Consider the following 18644-nt stretch of genomic DNA (forward strand, 5'->3'; position numbering starts at 1 on the left):
CCTTCAAGCAATGGGAAGAGCAGCTACAAAAGTCCTGGGGCAGGAATGATGGTGGCCGTTTAAGAGGCAGAGAGGAGCCAGCGTGAGTGCAGTGGAGTAAATGAGAGAAGCAGATGTGTGAGGTAAGATCGCAGGAGGAGGCTGGAACCAGAGCAAGGGGGCCTTGTAGGCCAATTGTAAGGCACTGGGAAGGCAGCCAGAACGATGTTCTAAAGTATAAATCAAGTCGTTTCACTACCTGCGTGCACTCCTTCACAGTCTACTACTAACTCTATGACCTTGGACAAGTTATTTGTCATCTCAGAGTTTGGTTTCTTCATGTGTAAAGATATAATTCTACCGGCTTTACATGACTTGTAGGAAAATTGAGATAGCACAAGAGAAGTATCTAGCATAATGTCTGAGGTCCAAACCATGGTATTAATTTAAAAATGTATACACTGTATAATATAGAAAATAAGAAGAGTGAAGGGAACAAAAGAAAATATTTAAAAACAGAAGTCTCTGAATCCAATGACCTTTACCCCTCAGAGTAGATGCTTTTCCAGTGAGATTATATACAAGTGATGAACTTTAAAGAACCACTTTCTCTGGGGTCACCTACCAAGCTACATTATATATTCTCTTAGGAAGAAATTACTAATATCTATAATTTGTTGACAATTTCAAAGTAATATTGAGCTATGTTAGCTATATTTGTCTTATTCTGGTCTTTTATTTAATTCCACTTCTTAGTTCAATTCAAAATCAAAGACCCATAAAGAACCTTGCTGACTTCCTATGCAAGTAATAATGCAAAATGGAAATACATGCTTTGCTTGCTCTTAATCTGACAAACTAGAAATGCAATTTGAATCACCGAGGAAGATAGCTCAGTGATCAGGGTCCTTCCCAGAATATACAAGGTCCAACATATCCTTTTCCCTTAACTTCTAGAGCACTTTCCCCCTTTTCTTTGATATAAAAAGACATGCAGGCCCTGGCCGGTTGGCTCAGTGGTAGAGCGTTGGTCTGGCGTGCAGGAGTCCTGGGTTCAATTCCCGGCCAGGGTACACAGGAGAAGCGCCCATCTGCTTCTCCACCCCTCCCCCTCTCCTTCCTCTCTGTCTCTCTCTTCCCCTCCCAAAGCCAAGGCACCATTAGAGCAAAGTTGGCCCGGGTGCTGAGGACGGCTCTATGGCCTCTGCCTCAGGCGCTAGAATGGCTCTGGATGCAACAGAGCAACGGCCCAGGTAGGCGGAGCATCACCCCCTGGCGCACATGCTGGGTGGATCCCGGTCGGGCGCATGCGGGAGTCTGTCTGACTGCCTCTCTGTTTCCAACTTCAGAAAAATACAAAAGAAAAAGAAAAAGACATGCAGATGGATCCAACAAGCACTATTTTATTTTTTTAAACATATGGTCAAGCTATGGTGAGAAATAATAGATACATTACTTTGGTTTCCTCTTCTAGTTGCCCTTTCAGTTCTTCAATCTGCCGAATGAAGGTGCTCTTCTCCTTGGAAAGTCGGCTTAGAAGAGCCTCCTTTTCTTCTAGCCTCCTTAGGAACTCATCTACAGAAATGGCACAAAGTAAGTTAATCATGGTCTTCCTCCTCTACTGCCTCCCCCACTTAACTTGTTGACTTTAAGGGCAACCAGAATGAATCTTATCCACATATATCTGATCTTTAGAAAGGGATTGAGAGTCCGGTTATTAGCAAAACCACGGCAACGATATTTTCCAGGTCTCACAAGAGAGTCCTAATAAAGAACTGACTTTTAGTAGTAAATATGAGTCATTAACAGATAATATAGGCTGTCACTTATTGAGAATCTTCAGCAGTAGGCACTTTATGCATAGTATCTAGATTAATTCGAATAATGCCTCGATAATGTAGGTATTATATTACTCATTTTTGCAAAGGGAGAAAAAGGGAAGCTTACTTCAATGTGATTGAGGCACATGCAGAGCCAGTAATTGGTGGAGATAGATTCAAATTCAGTTTTTAACCCTGTAGAACACACTCTTTTTTCTATGCTGTGTCCTCTTGTTTATTATGTGTGACTCCACCAATTTCTGACTATATAAGTTTTTGGTTAATTTTACCTCTTTGTCTCATTTATAAAATAAGGATAACAATAAAAGATTATTAATGAAAATTAAAAGAGTGTGAATGTATTTTGTAGACTAGTTGCTAAATAAATATTAGAAGTAGTCGCTAAATAGGAGAGAACATGACCACGAGAAGGAGCAAGTCTTTTACACTCTAGTCTACACTCCCTGATTAGCATATTTCATTAATGCTAGGACAGAAGTGCCTTGGTTATTATAAATGGCACTAAAACCTAGCATGTCCTAAGCAAAGGCAGTTGTTTCTGTTGTATAATTAGTGCAACAATAAAGCTCCCAATATTTACAATCCCTACCCCTCTTATTACAAACAAATTATAAAACTCTCAACATGATAAGGAAGCACTTGTGTAGGTGAAAGTAGCAACTTCCAAATTTTTCTGTCTCAGGAACACTTTATATGCTTAGAAATTATTGAGGATTATTGAGGACCCCAAAGAGATTTTGTTTGTGTGTAGTCTATATATATTAACGAATAGTGTGTCAGAGTTTAAAATATGTATTACTTGATATTTAAATAAACAAAATCTGAATGCTATGTTAACATGTTAACACAAACAGCATTTTTTAGGGGAATAACTGCATTTTCCAAAACAAAACAAAAACAGTAGGAAAAAAATGACATTATTTTACATTTTAAAAAAACCTCTCGCTTAATAGAAGACAGCTAGAATCTCGTATCTGCTTCTGAATGCAATCTATTGCAATATACTGTTTTAGTTGTAGTTGTAGTATATGAAGAAAACCCAGCCTGTTATAGATACGAAGTTGGAAAAGGGAGATGTATTTCCATAATCTTTTCAGATAGTTGTGACCATTATTTGCTACTACATCAAAACCCAACAAATAGAAATTTCTTAAGGGTTAGTTGCAATATGGAATAAACCATATCAATGAATGTTTTTATTGTTACATTAAATTCATTGGTCTATGTTAAATTGTCAGTAGATCTTTTTGCCTATATGTGATTCTGTAACATCATGCAGTGGTGATTTAAAAAATATGTGTTCATTGAATTATGCAGATCTTCCAAATGTTGATATGTTTCATTTCATAATATTAAAAAATCATGTTTTTAATATCACCACTGGTCTCATCAGAAAAGTCTTTAAGACGTGAAAGCCAAGAAGTTCATGGTGTCATATACATTTCCCAAAATCTAATTTTTGCCTGAAAGCTTCAATTTTATTGCAAAAAATATTCTTAGTTATGTCCTTGAAGTGACAGTTTCACTTTATTTTTGAGAAATATCGGCCAAATATCTAAGTCTGAATTAGCATTGTTTGTCAATCATTCCTTCAAGTAAATGTGATACTTTCTAAAAAAACTGCTAGTTTAGCTCAGAACTTGATCACGTGTCACACTTCAGTTTGGAATAGAAGTGTTTATACATACTTCTGGTTGTATCACACAGAATGCTGACGATATATATATATATTCAGGGCCAAAATGTAATAAAATCATTAACCTCAAAGCCCCCTCAAAGGGGATCTGTGGACCAAACTTTGAGAGTCTCTGGGTGGAAACATCATATTTAAAAGGATTCTGAAGAAAGGCCACTCCATTAGGGGGTTGAGACTAATATATCATTTACGGCAGGGGTCCCCAAACTTTTTACACAGAGGGCCAGTTCACTGTCCCTCAGACCGTTGGAGGGCCGGACTATAAAGAAAACTATGAACAAATCCCTATGCACACTGCACATATCTTATTTTAAAGTAAAAAAACAAAACGGGAACAAATACAATATTTAAAATAAAGAACAAGTAAATTTAAATCAACAAACTGACCAGTATTTCAGTGGGAACTATGCTCCTCTCACTGACCACCAATGAAAGAGGTGCCCCTTCCGGAAGTGCAGCGGGGGCCGGATAAATGACCTCAGGGGGCCGCATGCGGCCCGCGGGCCGTAGTTTGGGGACCCCTGATGTACGGTATATTACAGGCCCAGAACTCACTTAATGTGGCTTAATTGATCACATTTACTATTGGTGTTCTTTAAAAGCAGAGTATGATAAGCCAGCAGGGCAGGAAAAAAATACTTTGATGATAATAGCAAAATAGCAGCAAACAAATCTAGAACATAGACCCAGTAAGGAGAGAGGACCGTTTAATTCACACAAACGCCAAAGGTAAAGGTAAGAATTACAGGAAGACAAAGGTCCTGCATCCTAAGCAGAATTATCGTCTCAGACCCACTTTCATTATACTTACACATCAATTTTCTTATCAGAAAAGTAAGTAGAAAATTAATGGCAATAATTAGTGGGAAGTACTCAATGCCTATCAAAAATTTTATACAACACTTCCCTGAGGGCCAGCTATACAGGGATTCTCCAGCCTTGTCTCTAAACTGTGGAGTCAACACACAGATTATATCCTAACTGGCACAGGAGACCAAAGTGTCATACAGCCTGTTGCCAGCATAGGACGAGTCCTTTCCGGTGTTCCTACTAGAACCAGAAACACTTTTCCCTCAGATTTCCAGGTTTGTAGTTTTGCCAGTTCATTTTAATTTAGCTTTGCCTCTAGATTTAGCATCTAGAATCAGAGTTATCCACTGGAAGAGGACTTATACAATCTAAATAGTCTTCATTCTCTTTCTAAAGTAAGTGCCTCTGGACATCAAGAACATATTGTTTATTTTCATTGACCTAGAAATTTCTCTCTGGGAATGTATTACTAAAAACAACTCTAATTACAGACAAACATCCAGCTACATGCTGTTCATAACAGAGAAACAAGTCAAGGTACAGGGCAAGGTTAAGTAAACCACAGTTCCTCTGCTTCATGGATTAAAAGAAGCCATTATAAGTGACTAAGATACAAAAAAGCTTATGACAAATTGAAAAAGGAAAACCCAAAATAGATTGTGTGAATAAAAAATATACTAAACCTGCCAAGCTCAGGGGGAGTCTGCATGGCAGGCCTAACAAATTCAGAGATCTAAAGTATAATAAATACACAGACTAGTCTAAACATAAAAATTCTTAGCGAAAAGCAGGTCAAGGTGGGTAGTCACATCTTGGACTCTACATGCTGTAAATGTTAATTATCCCATACCCCTCAATGTTAAAGAAGTCTCTATTTTTCCTTTTATCTAATCTTTGTTTCTCCCAACCTCTCTATTTATCACCTATGGGTTTCATGTAACCTTTCTTACATCTCCTCCTTTATTCTAATGTATAAAATAAGCTGCAAAACTGCTATTCTCTGGAGCATTTTCCCAATACATTGAGATTTTGCTTCCCCCAGCAGTTGTCATCAGTTTGGCTCATATATATTCATAAAATTCTCTACAGGTTTGGACATTTCTTATGTTGACAATTGCCACAATGTAAAAGATTGAAAAAAATACAAAACACACACAAACACACACACACACCTATCAATAGAGGATAATAGTAGAGAGTAACCCATGGGACATTTTTCTACTCATAATTTATCAAATGTTTGTGGAGTGCCAACAAGGAGCAGGCATTGTCCTTGATGAATGACATATTCAGTGAACAAAACAAAGACCCCCACACTCATGAAGCTTATGTTCTGGCAGAGACAGACAAATAATCAAAATAATCCTATTTATTATGTCTTGTATGTAGTTTGCTTTAAGGTATTAAATACTATGAACCCCCCCACACACACACACACACAGAGAAAGTGTGCTCAAATATCACCTTCCCAATAAGTCATATCCTAACTTCCCCCAGGTATCTGATTAACACTCATCTCCAAGTCTTGCAGAATGAATAGGAGACTCCAGATAGAAGAAATAGCTAAAGCAATACTTTAGGGTGGGAATGTGCCTGGTGTGTTCAAAGCAACAGCAAGGAGGTCAGTGTGGCCAAGGTAGAATGAGAGAAAGAGAAGTAGTAGAAGAGATGTGAGAGATAACGGGGGCCCGATCATGTGGTTCTTGTAGGCTATGGTACCGACTATGGCTTTTAATGAGTGTAAAAAGAAAAGTACGGGTTTATTATTGAAAATGAGGGGAGAAATGCCTCTTTCAATGGGTACACTTTATAAAACATCATGTCTTGTAGTTGGACAGCTCCTACCATCTTTTGATCTTGAGTGTTTCAGCCAATTGCATATTGCTTTTCCCTTTCATGGAGGAGAGCTAGGCATGGCCTCCCAAAGGGGCACAGAGGAATCCTTTCTCAGACAAGAGCATGTCTGTACACAGGAGTGTATCAGAGGCCTCATTCATCCCCTGGAATCTCACATGCCCTCTGAGGCTCAGTAGTCGGCTCATCATTTCAGCTGTCCCCTAACCAGTCTGCTGGGAGTGAGGCTCAGTCATGAATGAAGCAGTATGTTTACTTACTGTTCTCACTCTGTAGCTTTGTCTTCTGTGCTGTCAGGTCATTTGCCAACTGAGTCGCTTCACCTAGTTTTACATTTGCTTCATTTAAGCGCTCCTTATACAGAGCACAGAGCTTCTCAGCATTAGCCTACAGGTTGAGAAAGAAGGGTTGGACATGACTCAGAGAACTGATGCTGAATTAGCTGCATGAGGAGGGAGGGGAGGCCAGGGGAGAGAAGGGGAGAGAAGAGAGTGGAAGGGGGAGAGGAGGGTAGAGATGGAGGGCTGGTTCCTGAGACCCTTGTGCTCTCTTCTGCCCTGAAGACCACAGCCAGCATGGAGAAACCACACTGAATTTAAGCAAGCACAATAAACTCAAGGTTTGGCACCTTAAGGAGCCCAAACTTTTTGGAATATAGGTGTCAATAAAAAAAAATCCAGTTCTCTAGGTATTGGACCCTCTCCAGAGTTCTTTGGTCTTCTGGAAGAGAACATGTCAAATACTGACGAAGTACAGATTCACTTCCTGAAATTATATATTTAACCATCTTTCCCTCCCACTAAAATGTAAATGCCATGAGAGTCAAGATTCTATTTGATCACAGATATACCTCTTGTGCCTACAATAGCGCCAAACACATACTAGGAGCTTGAAAAACAAGGGGGTGCTTGCAAAAGAAGGAGAGGCAAAGGGTAAAAGAAGAAGGAAGGATAGCCAAAGGGTTAAGCAAGCAGGATGGGAGAAAGTAGATACATGTAAGCAGAAGTCTCTTAATAATAGAAATTTGAATGTCAAAACATCTGCACCCTCCTGATCATGAAGGCTGCAGGTCAAGATAATTCTATTGGGTTAATACTTCAATCACAATCTGCATCTTCTCAGAATTGGTTTTTCATGCTTGTTGAAAAGGATATGACACTTTGTTGATAAGGCCTTTGCACTTCCACCTGGTTTGGGTAACCAATCTAATCACTGGGTTCTTTCCATATTCTGGAAACTGATGCTAATGACTTTGAAACCCAATATTCATGGGACCAACAGCTGCCAAATATAAACTGGTGTCATCCTCTTTACTTAGCCTTCATTTGTATTCTTTGTATTATTTGGTCAATTAATTATTTTTGTATTATTAATTAATTAATACAATTATCTTTGTATTATTTGGTAAAATGACATAGCCATTTTTGTGTTTTTCTCTTTAAATGAATTAAATATCAATCCATACAACTGCCCTAGGAGACTTTTGTCTCTATAAAGAAAGAGTGCTATGGAAATGGCAGAATAAGACAAAGAAGGAATCACACCATAGGCATTTGAGAAAATGGTGACTCTGATGGTAAACCTAATAGTCTCAGTGTTAACCTAATTTTTATGATGTAGCAATGGCCAAGATCCAAGAACATTTCAAAAGTGATTCCAGGTTTGGTCTTCTGGGAAACTTCTGAATTAGCAAATATCCTGAGCTCTCCAGCTGGAGTCTACACTGTTCTCTTTAAGTGCATAGTGACTAATCTAAACTTCCTATGAAAGACTACTAGATTATATCCTCTTATATCTCCAAAGCCCAATACAATGCCTGACACACAAAAAAGCTCTTAAATGTTTGAGACATTCAAATTATTGCAGACTTTAGTGAGAGTATAGCCATCACACCCACTAAAGTTTACTTAGAGGTTATAGTCAAATCTTCTTATAAACTCCCCAATTTTTTTTAAAACTTTGTCAGGATATTATCCTCAAATTAGCAATCAAGTGAAGAGCCAAGTCAGGTATATGCCCATTTGGAAGCTAACGAGAAAGGTCATGTAGTTCTAGCCCACAGATGCTCCAAAGTACACCCAGAATTGTTGGTGGTTGTGAAACCACACCTGGCAGCTATTCCACAACATCTTCTCATACAATGCCATCAGCACCACGAAGATTAGAGCATTGATGTTAAATGCCAGGCACATTCAATTATCCATATCTCTGATGATATCAGAAGAAAGCTATACTTATGATAAATGTAATAGTATTTAGATGGTCTGAAATTCCATAATTATATTTTGAATGTTGACTATGTTTGTTCTCATTTCTGAAAGTTGGCTCACTTGTTGTTTTTCACACAATATCTCTTAAGAGTTTAGATTGACTCTGTTTTATAAATGAGAAAAGAGTTAGACAGGCAAAACACCTTGTCCAAATTCACACAGCTAGTAAGTGTTGGAAGTAGGATTTAAATTGATAACTGCATGCTGCATGTGTAGGTGCAAAAAAAAAAAAAAAGCCAAATACTACATTCCTAAGCATATGTTAAATGCATTAGTAATAATAAAAGGAATTGATGTCTTAGATGGCTCAAATTGTCATGAATCCTGAGCCCCAGAGGAAACTGAATATGATGAGTGTTAATTATTTTTATTTTATGTTGTCTCCAATAATAAATGACCCATTAACTGGGCCTGGAGGAATACATCCAGGTGTGAGAAATGGCACTTCTCTTTATGGCCCTGAATATGCTATGTGAGGCGCTTGTTTGCTCAGGGTGAATTAACACAGATCTCTATAAGATGGCTTAGTCACTGATGTGTGGAAATGGCAAATAGAAGAGCCAAAGAACTCTGTTTTCAAGAGACACTGTGTGGTAGAGCTCAGCTCGGCTGTGCATATATCTGCAAAGTAGGCAGTCTCCTGGGCAGACAGAAAAGGCACTGGTCCTTAGGTATAGCTTCAAATGGTAATATCTATGGACACTGCTAACCATTGGTATAGTGCTTTCAATTTACAAAATACTTTAATACAGGCCCTGGCCAGCTGGCTCAGCGGTAGAGCGTCGGCCTGGAGTGCAGGGGACCCGGGTTTGATTCCTGGCCAGGGCACATAGGAGAAGCACCCATTTGCTTCTCCACCCACCCCCCTCCTTCCTCTCTGTCTCTCTCTTCCCCTCCCGCAGCCAAGGCTCCATTGGAGCAAGGATGGCCCGGGCGCTGGGGATGGCTCCTTGGCCTCTGCCCCAGGTGCTAGAGTGGCTCTGGTCACGGCAGAGTGACGCCCCGGAGGGGCAGAGCATCGCCCCCTGGTGGGCAGAGCGTCGCCCCTGGTGGGCGTGCCGGGTGGATCCCGGTCGGGCGCATGCGGGAGTCTGTCTGACTGTCTCTCCCCGTTTCCAGCTTCAAAAAAGAAAAAAAAATACTTTAATACATAGAATCTTCAAAGATAATGAGATTGTTTATCTAAAGGTGGCCTGTGCAGGAATAGAGCCATCAAAGGGTTGTACCTTTAAAAGAACTTCACATTTAAGAATAAGGATAGGCACTTAATTTTGACACCAAGAAAGAAGAGGTTAATAGAAAAATGCACATCCATCCTGAAGCTGGTTCTTAAAATGATGCATAAAAATGCTGCCTCCCAGAAATGCAGAAACCAATGAGAATTCAAAATAATCAAAATAATTGTGAGATTGCTTATAACTTCTAAATTTCCTTGGGCCTCTCTGTCAGCATAATATGTTTTTGAAAATGCTTCCATTTCCAATGTACCTTTGAGTATTGGCATTTTTCTGGAATTATAATTCAGGAAAAAGAAAGTAAACAACACAAGAAAAAGTTTAGCATAATGAATATATCCCTATGAGAGTGAACAGAATCAATTTATCCCACCATAAAATGTTTAAGGCAGCAGCAGAATGTGGTCACCCACAGATACACATAGGATTTAGAGTTGGGGCCCATGTATGACATATGACTGTGTAACTGTGGACAAATCACTGCATGTTTGAGCCAAAGAATTCCCAAAATTCTGTGTAATTTTCACATGTGTAAAAGTTAATGATAGTGATTGACAGCATAGGCTATGCAAAGCAGGTAGTAAATGTGAGTAAAATAAGACCTACTGTCTGTCTTGGAGATGCTTTCTATTTATGCAAAGTAAAGAGACTACAACACAGCAGTATGGGACCCCAAAAGTGCTATAGAAATTCACAAACAGATAAATGTGAGTATGGAAAGTTGAAATTGAGCATTCCATGGAAAAGGTTGAGTCTGGGGAAAGCAGAAGTTCTAAGATCACTTGTAAGCAGGGAGATGATTCAGTAAAGCCATGTCTAGATGTATTAATATAGCTAATGGCTACTATATTGGATGGATTGGAAAAGAGAAGACCAGAAGCAAAAAAAAAGATAATTTAGGAAACCACTGCAATAGTCCCATTAAAAGGTAATAAAAGTGCTGCATGTTCATGGGCATGGACTGGAAATATAAACTAGTTGCAGAATTGATCTGATGCAATAATTGACTGGAAAGCAAAGAACAAGAGGAGGAGAAATGTGACCAAGTTCAGGCTTAGAGGCTGAGTGATGGGAGGAACCAGAGTGCTAGTGGCAGGAATGTCCAGAGGAAACACCAGCTTCCAGAGATGATAACTGTGAGGTTTGTTGGCAATGGGGGAAGATCACGTGAGGAACCAGACCCAGGAACTTTGGCTGGAACCGCCCACACCCATGTGCACCAAAAGAAACTTCCCAGGAATCCTTTGGAAAAGAGTGACCATCTGTCAGCCAATGACATTTGCCATGTCATATTAACCCAACCACCCTACAGACGCTATAAATTACCCCCACGCGGATCCCCCCCACGCGACTTCTCTGGCCCCCATCTCACGGACCAGAGAACATCGTCCGGCAAGCACTCTACTAAATAAATAAAGTTTTTGCTATTCCACACTTCGTGGCTACGCCCTTCCTTCTTCCTCAGTGGGGAAAATCCCTTACAATAACTTTGGTTTTAGAGATGCTGATTTGAGAAAAAGAAATCACTACTCATCTTTGAAAGAACATTTTAAGGAAATGCTTCTAAGAAAAGTGGGGGAAGTAAAAGACATTGAAGGAATTAAAGGAGTAAGGTAGTCATGAGGTATATATCTTCCTTTGGAAGCTAATCTCCAAAAATGGCCCTCTAATGAGCCACCCCTCTGGTATTCATAACCTTGTGTAGACTCCTGTTCCTGTGACTGGTAACTAATAGGAGTCACAGAGTCACTTACTGCATTGGAAATCTACCTCAGAATAATCTTTGCAGCTCCTGCCTTGGTTGGTCTCTTGGAATATGTACTTGGTCTTAGTGCCTTGAATTGCCATGTAAGAAGTCCATGTCTCCTGTGACTGCTATGCTATGAGGAAGCCCAAGCTAGCCATGTGGAAGAGGTCACACAGAAAGAGAGATGTCCAACCAGCACCCAGCTGTTCTAGCTATCCCAGCTCAGGAGCCAGACATCTGAGTGAATAAAAATCAGATAATTCTAATCTCAACCACCACTTAAGCCAAGCCTGTCAAGCCCCAGAACTGGGAGAGGTAATACTAAATTGTTGTGTTCAGCTCCAAGGTTTGAGGGTTATTTGTTATACAGCAACAGGTAAACAGAACACTACTCTTTGGTAAGGAGACAGATTAAAGCAGATGTAGACAGAAAAGTCTCAAAATTCTTTTCAAAATCCAATAACTCATACCTAAAGAAAGGTCTTCTTGTACTTTACATTTTTAATGGGTTAATAACACTGGGGAACAATATATTTTTATTTTCTGTTGCATGAGATTTTAGAACTGTTTCTATATATTTCTGAATTGCTGATTCCAAATCTGAAATCTGTTTTTTGCTGCATGCTCTAGTTTTTATGCAATTTTAATTTCTTTTTGTTACAGTTAATGGCATGCATTGGTTTTTAAATTGGAGTTAAAGGGCAATGACTCTTGGATTGAACATAACCACAAGGCAATTAATGTTTACAAACATCACTTTTACATAATTGTAGCTGTTTTTAAATGTAAAAAATTATTATCTTATTTTGTTTTAAGATTGAATCATGGCTTCTTCAGTAGGCGTAAATGTAAGAATAGTCCTGACACCTTTTGTTATACATGTGGCTGTTACACACTTCAACGTCAAAGGCGCAATATTTCATCATTTGTGACGTGGATATATTGCCTATTTTCAAGTTCCCCTTGGTGATCGAGATAAGAATTGGGCTCCTCATATTGTGTGTCATAATTATGAGGAAATGCTTCGTGAGTGGACAAAAGGAAAATGCAAAGGAATGCCTTTTGGTATTCCCATGGTTTGGCGTGAACTTAAGGACCACAGCAGTGTCTGTTATTTCTGTCTGATCCATACAAAGGGCATTGGCAAGAAAAAAATGGCATATGGTCACATATCCTAATATTCCTTCAGCAATAAGAGCTATCCCACACTCTGAGACACTCCTGGTTCCAGTTTTCAATAGTTTTATTTCTTCTAAGGACAAAGAAAGTGAACATGGTGTTCAAGTGTATTTTGATAAGATGCATGAGGAAATGGTTGTAGAATCTGAAGGGTCTTCTTTTGATGCCAAGCAGTCATTAACCCCTCAGCAGTTTAGCCAGCCGAATTGAATGACTTAGTAAGAATGACATAAAAATTGTCCTCAACTTTCTGAAGTATGAGGAGCATACTGGATCATTTGTGTGGATCTTAAAATGGTAAATTTCCTGCTAGGACAACAGAGAGGGGTCATGAAGTATCCTTGCTTTCTGTGTTTGTGTGACAGCCAAGCTTGAGAGAAACACTGGACACAGAAGGAGTGGCCAAAACGTGAAGCTCGGAAGTAGGGATGCAAAATATTGTGAATGAACCTGTAGTTAATCGAGACAGGACCATTTTCCCCCCACTTCACATCAAATTTGGCTTAATGAAGCAGTTTTTTCAGGCTTTGAATAGAGAAAGTGAATGCTTTCAACATATTATTTTTGCTTTTCCTGCCTTGTCTTTCGAGAAAAGCAGTTGTATTCAATGGACCTCAAATTTGAACCCTCATACGTGACAAAGAACTTGCCAGGAAGATGAATAAGGAGGAGAAAGCAGCATGGCAGTCTTCTTTGGCAGTTACAAAGAACTTCCTTGGCAACAAAAAAGCAGAAAACTATGAACTTCTGGTTCAAAGGATGCTATTGGCTTTCCGTGACATTGGATGTAACATCAGTGTTAAGATTCACTTCCTGAACAGTCACCTTGATAAGTTTTCCGAAAATCTTGGAGCTGTTAGTGATGAGCAGACTACTGCTGGAGCATCAAACGAGATTGTCCTCAACAAGTACACAAATGCAAGAGCTACAAATGCAAATTTTTGCCTGAAAAGAATTTAAATAAGTTTTGCACAAATTTTATAATTAAAATAAGTGTTTTAATATGTTCTATTTCAAAATTGTAGACAAATTCTGGTGCAACCATATCTTTTAGTATATTAGTGTATTTACTGCATTATATAAATTATTATATTTTCACAAAGATGATGCCCAAGAAGACATTCTCCTTCATTATATTAAACCAAATGTTGGAAATTTTACAATAAGATGAAAACCTAAAATCTTGAATTGCAAAAAAACTGTGGCTTACAAACTAATGTCAGATTTGGGATCAGCACACTTGAATTAGGTAAGAACAAGTGTTTTTGTGGATGCAACAAAAATTTTGATCCCCAGTGTAATATTTATGGGGAAGAATATTTTATTCTTTGGGACAAAAAGGAAATGGATGAGTGAAAAAAAAAAGTACAACATAAGGTGAAGAGAGAAGTTTTACTAAATGGTTTTGACCTTATCAGTTAGGTCTTATTTATTGAAAAGAAGAGTTCAAAAAGGCAGAATTAGAACTTGAGGAAAGATTTTCTTTCTGTTTAAAAAAAAATTTTTTTAAGAATAAAGGACTGAGAAGCAATGAAATTCTAGAGAAAGTTGGAAAGTATAAAATTCATGCCTAATTACTATGGATTTATGGCAAACCTATTACCAGTTACATGACTGCATGATTTCCTATGGAAACGTGAAGAAATAGAAGCATTCCTGGGGATAAACAAGAGGCACAGGGGAGCACAGAGAGAGTGAGGTCTTCTAGGCCCTCACTTGATCTGAGGAAGGCAATCAAAGCCTGCAGAGCATGGAGATATGTTTTCATTGCTGAGTGAGAGAAAATACAGAATACACAAGAGAGAGGACCCAAATCCTCACTAGGTTTATAGTCTATGTAATTGGGGGTAGGGTGGCAGGAATAGTAAACAGAGCAAACAGGGTGGGGGAGGGGAAGCAGGACGATCATGTTTCTTTCTACTCAATGTGGTCTTTAAAGGGAATTGATGCTAAACATTTAAATGTTTTAGAAACCATTCAATATCTCTAAATAAATGTTACATTTTTCTGGCCATGGTTCATGAAGATCAAGCTTTACTATCAGTTGTCTCTTTTCCAGATGACTACAAATTTTGAGCCTAAGGAAATTTTGCTTTGCTTGACCTAAAGCATACCTCTTCTCAACTGCCAGAAGGTAGAATGGTTGCTACTTCTCATCTGATGCTAGTCACCTGAGATGAGAGCTTGCAATGCATAGAGTAAACAGACTCAGTGAAGAAAGAAGATGTCCTAAAACTTTCTTTTAGAGCTTACTGGTTAAAGAGATACCAGAAGACAAGAGGGGGGACAGTTCTCTCCTTTCAGCAGAACTGTTTGTGTCTCCACTGATTCAGACAGAATTTAGAAGTATGAAGGCCACCCAACATAAAGCCATTCTTCAAGAGAGACACACTGTTCACATGGAATTCCAATAAAGCTAGAAGCCATTGTAAGACTACACTCAGGTGATGGCCATGCGACCTTAACAATGACCCCTTAGGTGAGCCCTGATCGCGTCAATCTGGAAAACTAAAGCCTCCATTAGCAAATACCTTGAGTCATCAACTTGGTTAATTTTTTCTTTTTTACCAAATTCCATAATCTAAGTCCACAAGAAGGGCTTGAGAAAGTTTATTACCTTAGCTCGGGTCATCTGCTCAAGATGGGTCCGATGGTCATCCACCTCTAGCTGCAAGTCACTGTTGTCTTTTTCTAATTTCTGCTTGATCTGTTGTAGATTTTCTACCTGGGCCTCGAGTTCAGTCAGGCTGTGCGCATGTCTCTTCTTCAAAGAGGCAGAAGTGGCCTCAAAATACAGTGTGGCCACTTCCATATCTTGGCGAAGCTTCTGTACTTTTGCTTCCTGTTTCCTAGTTTTCTCCAGCTGAGCCAAACTGGCTCCTCCTGCCTCCCCCAGCCTCTCGTTCAAGTCTTCCAGTTCTTGGGCAAGGTCAGCTCTCTCCCTCTCCACCTTAGCTCGAGTGGTCTTTTCAACTTCCAGTTCCTCTTTCAAATGCTGATTTTGAGTCTGTAGCAATAAATAATTTTTACCTTTACTAAGACCTTGTGGCATATTTTATATTTACGAGCTTTACTCTACATTTATATTTTAATTTCTCACAGCTAAGAAAAGTAACATAACCTTTTTGCTTCCCATTAAATAGTTAAAGAAGATAGGATACCCCAAAATGAACTAATTTGCTCCAAGTCAGTAGCAAGACCAGAATTAAAATTTGCAGTTCCTCTGTCTCCTAGCTCTTGATGATGAGCAACTCCATTAGGTTATATACATGAAAGAAAAATCTTAGTAAAGAGCGCTTTCCAAGGGAAGAGAGAACACCTTCCACATAACAAGAAAAAAGAATTAAAGATAGCTTATAAAAAATAACATGATGAGCTCTATATATAACACCTCACTCGTCTGGAATTTGTTTACCTGACAATCTCAAATATTAGAAACTTGGGCAAAAATCTAATCATTGAAATGAATCTCTCTGAGTTCATAAGAACACATAAGAAACAGTATCAATTTAATTTTATACACAATTTTGGAAAACTTGGTTATTTGGTTTCTTAATCTGCTGGCAATTTCAAGTAGCAGGAGATTTGAAGTAACAAATTAGAATTGGTGGAGGAATGGGACTACTAAAGAGTGTAGTAATCTGATACCATTCGAGGCAGAGTTATTAGATAAAGGAAAGCAGTGATAAGAACTCTAAGAGCCCCAGTTTTTTTTTTTTTAGTAGCTCTACAAATAGCTCTACAAATCTTGATAGCATCATTGCATTGAAGCCATTGATGTTCATTAACATCACCTTAAATAATTAGGCATAGGTGAGGGTAGGGAGAAAAATAGAGCCTATTTTAGAATAGGTTTTCTTTTTCAGTAAACAAGAGTATCATGGCTTAAAGGTAGCATATTTCTAGATCATACCAAAGACATAAGCTATCAGATCTGTGGATGAGTCATGACAAAGTAGGTGATAAAAAACATTATGGTTTCACATCCAAGTAAATGTGATCATCTTCCAACTAGTTATCTTGGGATCTAGCACATTTATCCCAAACAATGCTATCACTGGACCAAACATTTCTAAAACATTTCTTCAGAAATAAACTTTAGAGCACTTATTTTTATCATCGAGATAAGAAAATCTATCTTTTGAGTAAATTTAAATTTTGATGGTGTTTCTTTTTATTCTGGATAAAGTCAAGTGTCATTTGAAGAAAAGCCTGGCGAATATGATATGTAATTCCTTGGAGATTAATATTGTGTCTGAAAGCGAGTCCATGTAGCAGTGAGACTGGTGTTCTAAATTTGGCTCAAAATGTCTCAGAAAAAGGTTCTAAAATTATTTTGAGTAATAGTTAATTACCGAGATAAATATTTAGCTCCAAAGGGAAAACATCTATCTATATGCAAAAGTGGGGATTTATAAGTAATTTATGTAAATATGGTCATATGATATAAAATAATCACATGGTCTAAAACCTATAAATAGCTGTCCATGTCAGATGTTTTGAGGTTACATGTAGCTACAAAATAAATTTTCAGCATAACTGCCTTCTAATTACAAAGACTAATCACCATTAAAAAATTAAATTGCTGTCACTGAATGCTTGCCATGGGTGAGGCACGGGCACCTTACGTGTGCTGTTGCATTTGGTAACATTAGCTCAAAGGTTGTCAGGAGGATAAGCAAGTGAAAAACAGGGTTTTAGCACCATGCCGCATTCACGGCAAACATTTAACAAATTAGCAAATTGTTTTAATTATCCTCATAAAGAAATTTAAGCTTAAAAAGTAATTTTCCCTGAATTTATATATCTGTGGAATGTTACCATTTACCTTTTAACCACTGCTGTTTTCCACCACTGTCTGTAGTTGGCTAAGAGTATAAATACCTTGGCAGACCATATGTCACTGAAGCACCAATCATCACCCACTTATCTAAATACAGGTACTCACAGGAGCCTGATAAATGACTACCTGAAGCTCTTTAACCATCTTCTGAAGCTGAGCCACCAGGCCTTTCTCGTTCTCCACCTCTGATTTCATCTGACTCATTTCTAATTCTTTTCTGTTTGGAAAAAAGTACCAAATAGAATTGTTCAAAATCAAAACATTTTGTTTAAATATTTTTTAGAATTACAATAATAACATGAATTCATTCTCATTGTAAACATTCAACTATTACATCTACATCTGAAGTCTTTGTGGCTCTTCCATCCAATCTCTGTTCCTTTCCTAGAGGTGAACACCATTATCAGTTTGTTGTGAATCCACCCAAACATTTTTTAAGTATCGACATATGTTTCTGTTTATATATCAGTATTCATAGTTCTACAACTTATTTTTAATGTAATAGTACTTTGAAGATTTTTTCCATGTTGGCCTACACATAGATTGCTTCATTTAATAATTAACTGTGATATACTAGCCTATGATTTAGACGTTGATGGTTTTATTTACCATTTCCCTAAAAAGCACTTAGGTTTTCCCAATATTTTGCTTTTATAAATAAAATTGTTTATATATGTGCTCATTATGAACTAGTGGGTGTTTTTATAGAGTGGACACTGAGCAGAGAATTGCTGGGTCAGGTACAGATATGTGCTTAAAAATATAGAGCCTTGGCCCTGGCCGGTTGGCTCAGCGGTAGAGTGTTGGCCTGGTGTGCGGGGGATCCGGGTTCGATTCCCGGCCAGGGCACACAGGAGAAGCGTCCATCTGCTTCTCCACCCCTCCCCCTCTCCTTCCTCTCTGTCTCTCTCTTCCCCTCCTGCAGCCAAGGCTCCATTGGAGCAAAGATGGCCCAGGCGCTGGGGATGGCTCCTTGACCTCTGCCCCAGGCGCTAGAGTGGCTCTGGTCACGGGAGAGCGACGCCCCGGAGGGGCAGAGCATCGCCCCCTGGTGGGCAGAGCGTCGTCCCTGGTGGGCGTGCCGGGTGGATCCCGGTCGGGCGCATGCAGGAGTCTGACTGTCTCTCCCCGTTTCCAGCTTCAGAAAAATACAAAAAAAAAAAAAAAAATAGAGCCTTGCCTTTAGACCC

General features: G+C 38.8%; 1 protein-coding gene across 1 annotated transcript in view; it reads right to left on the minus strand.

The window, feature by feature from the left end:
- Positions 1-18644, minus strand: part of MYH15 (myosin heavy chain 15) — a 173044-nt gene that overhangs the window by 55002 nt on the left and 99398 nt on the right. The window contains exons 26-29 of the mRNA XM_066241634.1: positions 17581-17671; positions 15229-15618; positions 6441-6567; positions 1436-1554 (exon numbers count right to left, since the gene is read on the minus strand). Coding sequence (XP_066097731.1) covers positions 1436-1554; positions 6441-6567; positions 15229-15618; positions 17581-17671 — 727 coding nt within the window. The remainder of the gene's footprint in view (positions 1-1435; positions 1555-6440; positions 6568-15228; positions 15619-17580; positions 17672-18644) is intronic.

This window comes from Saccopteryx bilineata, chromosome 8 (assembly GCF_036850765.1).
Source record: "Saccopteryx bilineata isolate mSacBil1 chromosome 8, mSacBil1_pri_phased_curated, whole genome shotgun sequence".
NCBI classification, from domain to species: Eukaryota; Metazoa; Chordata; class Mammalia; order Chiroptera; family Emballonuridae; genus Saccopteryx; species Saccopteryx bilineata.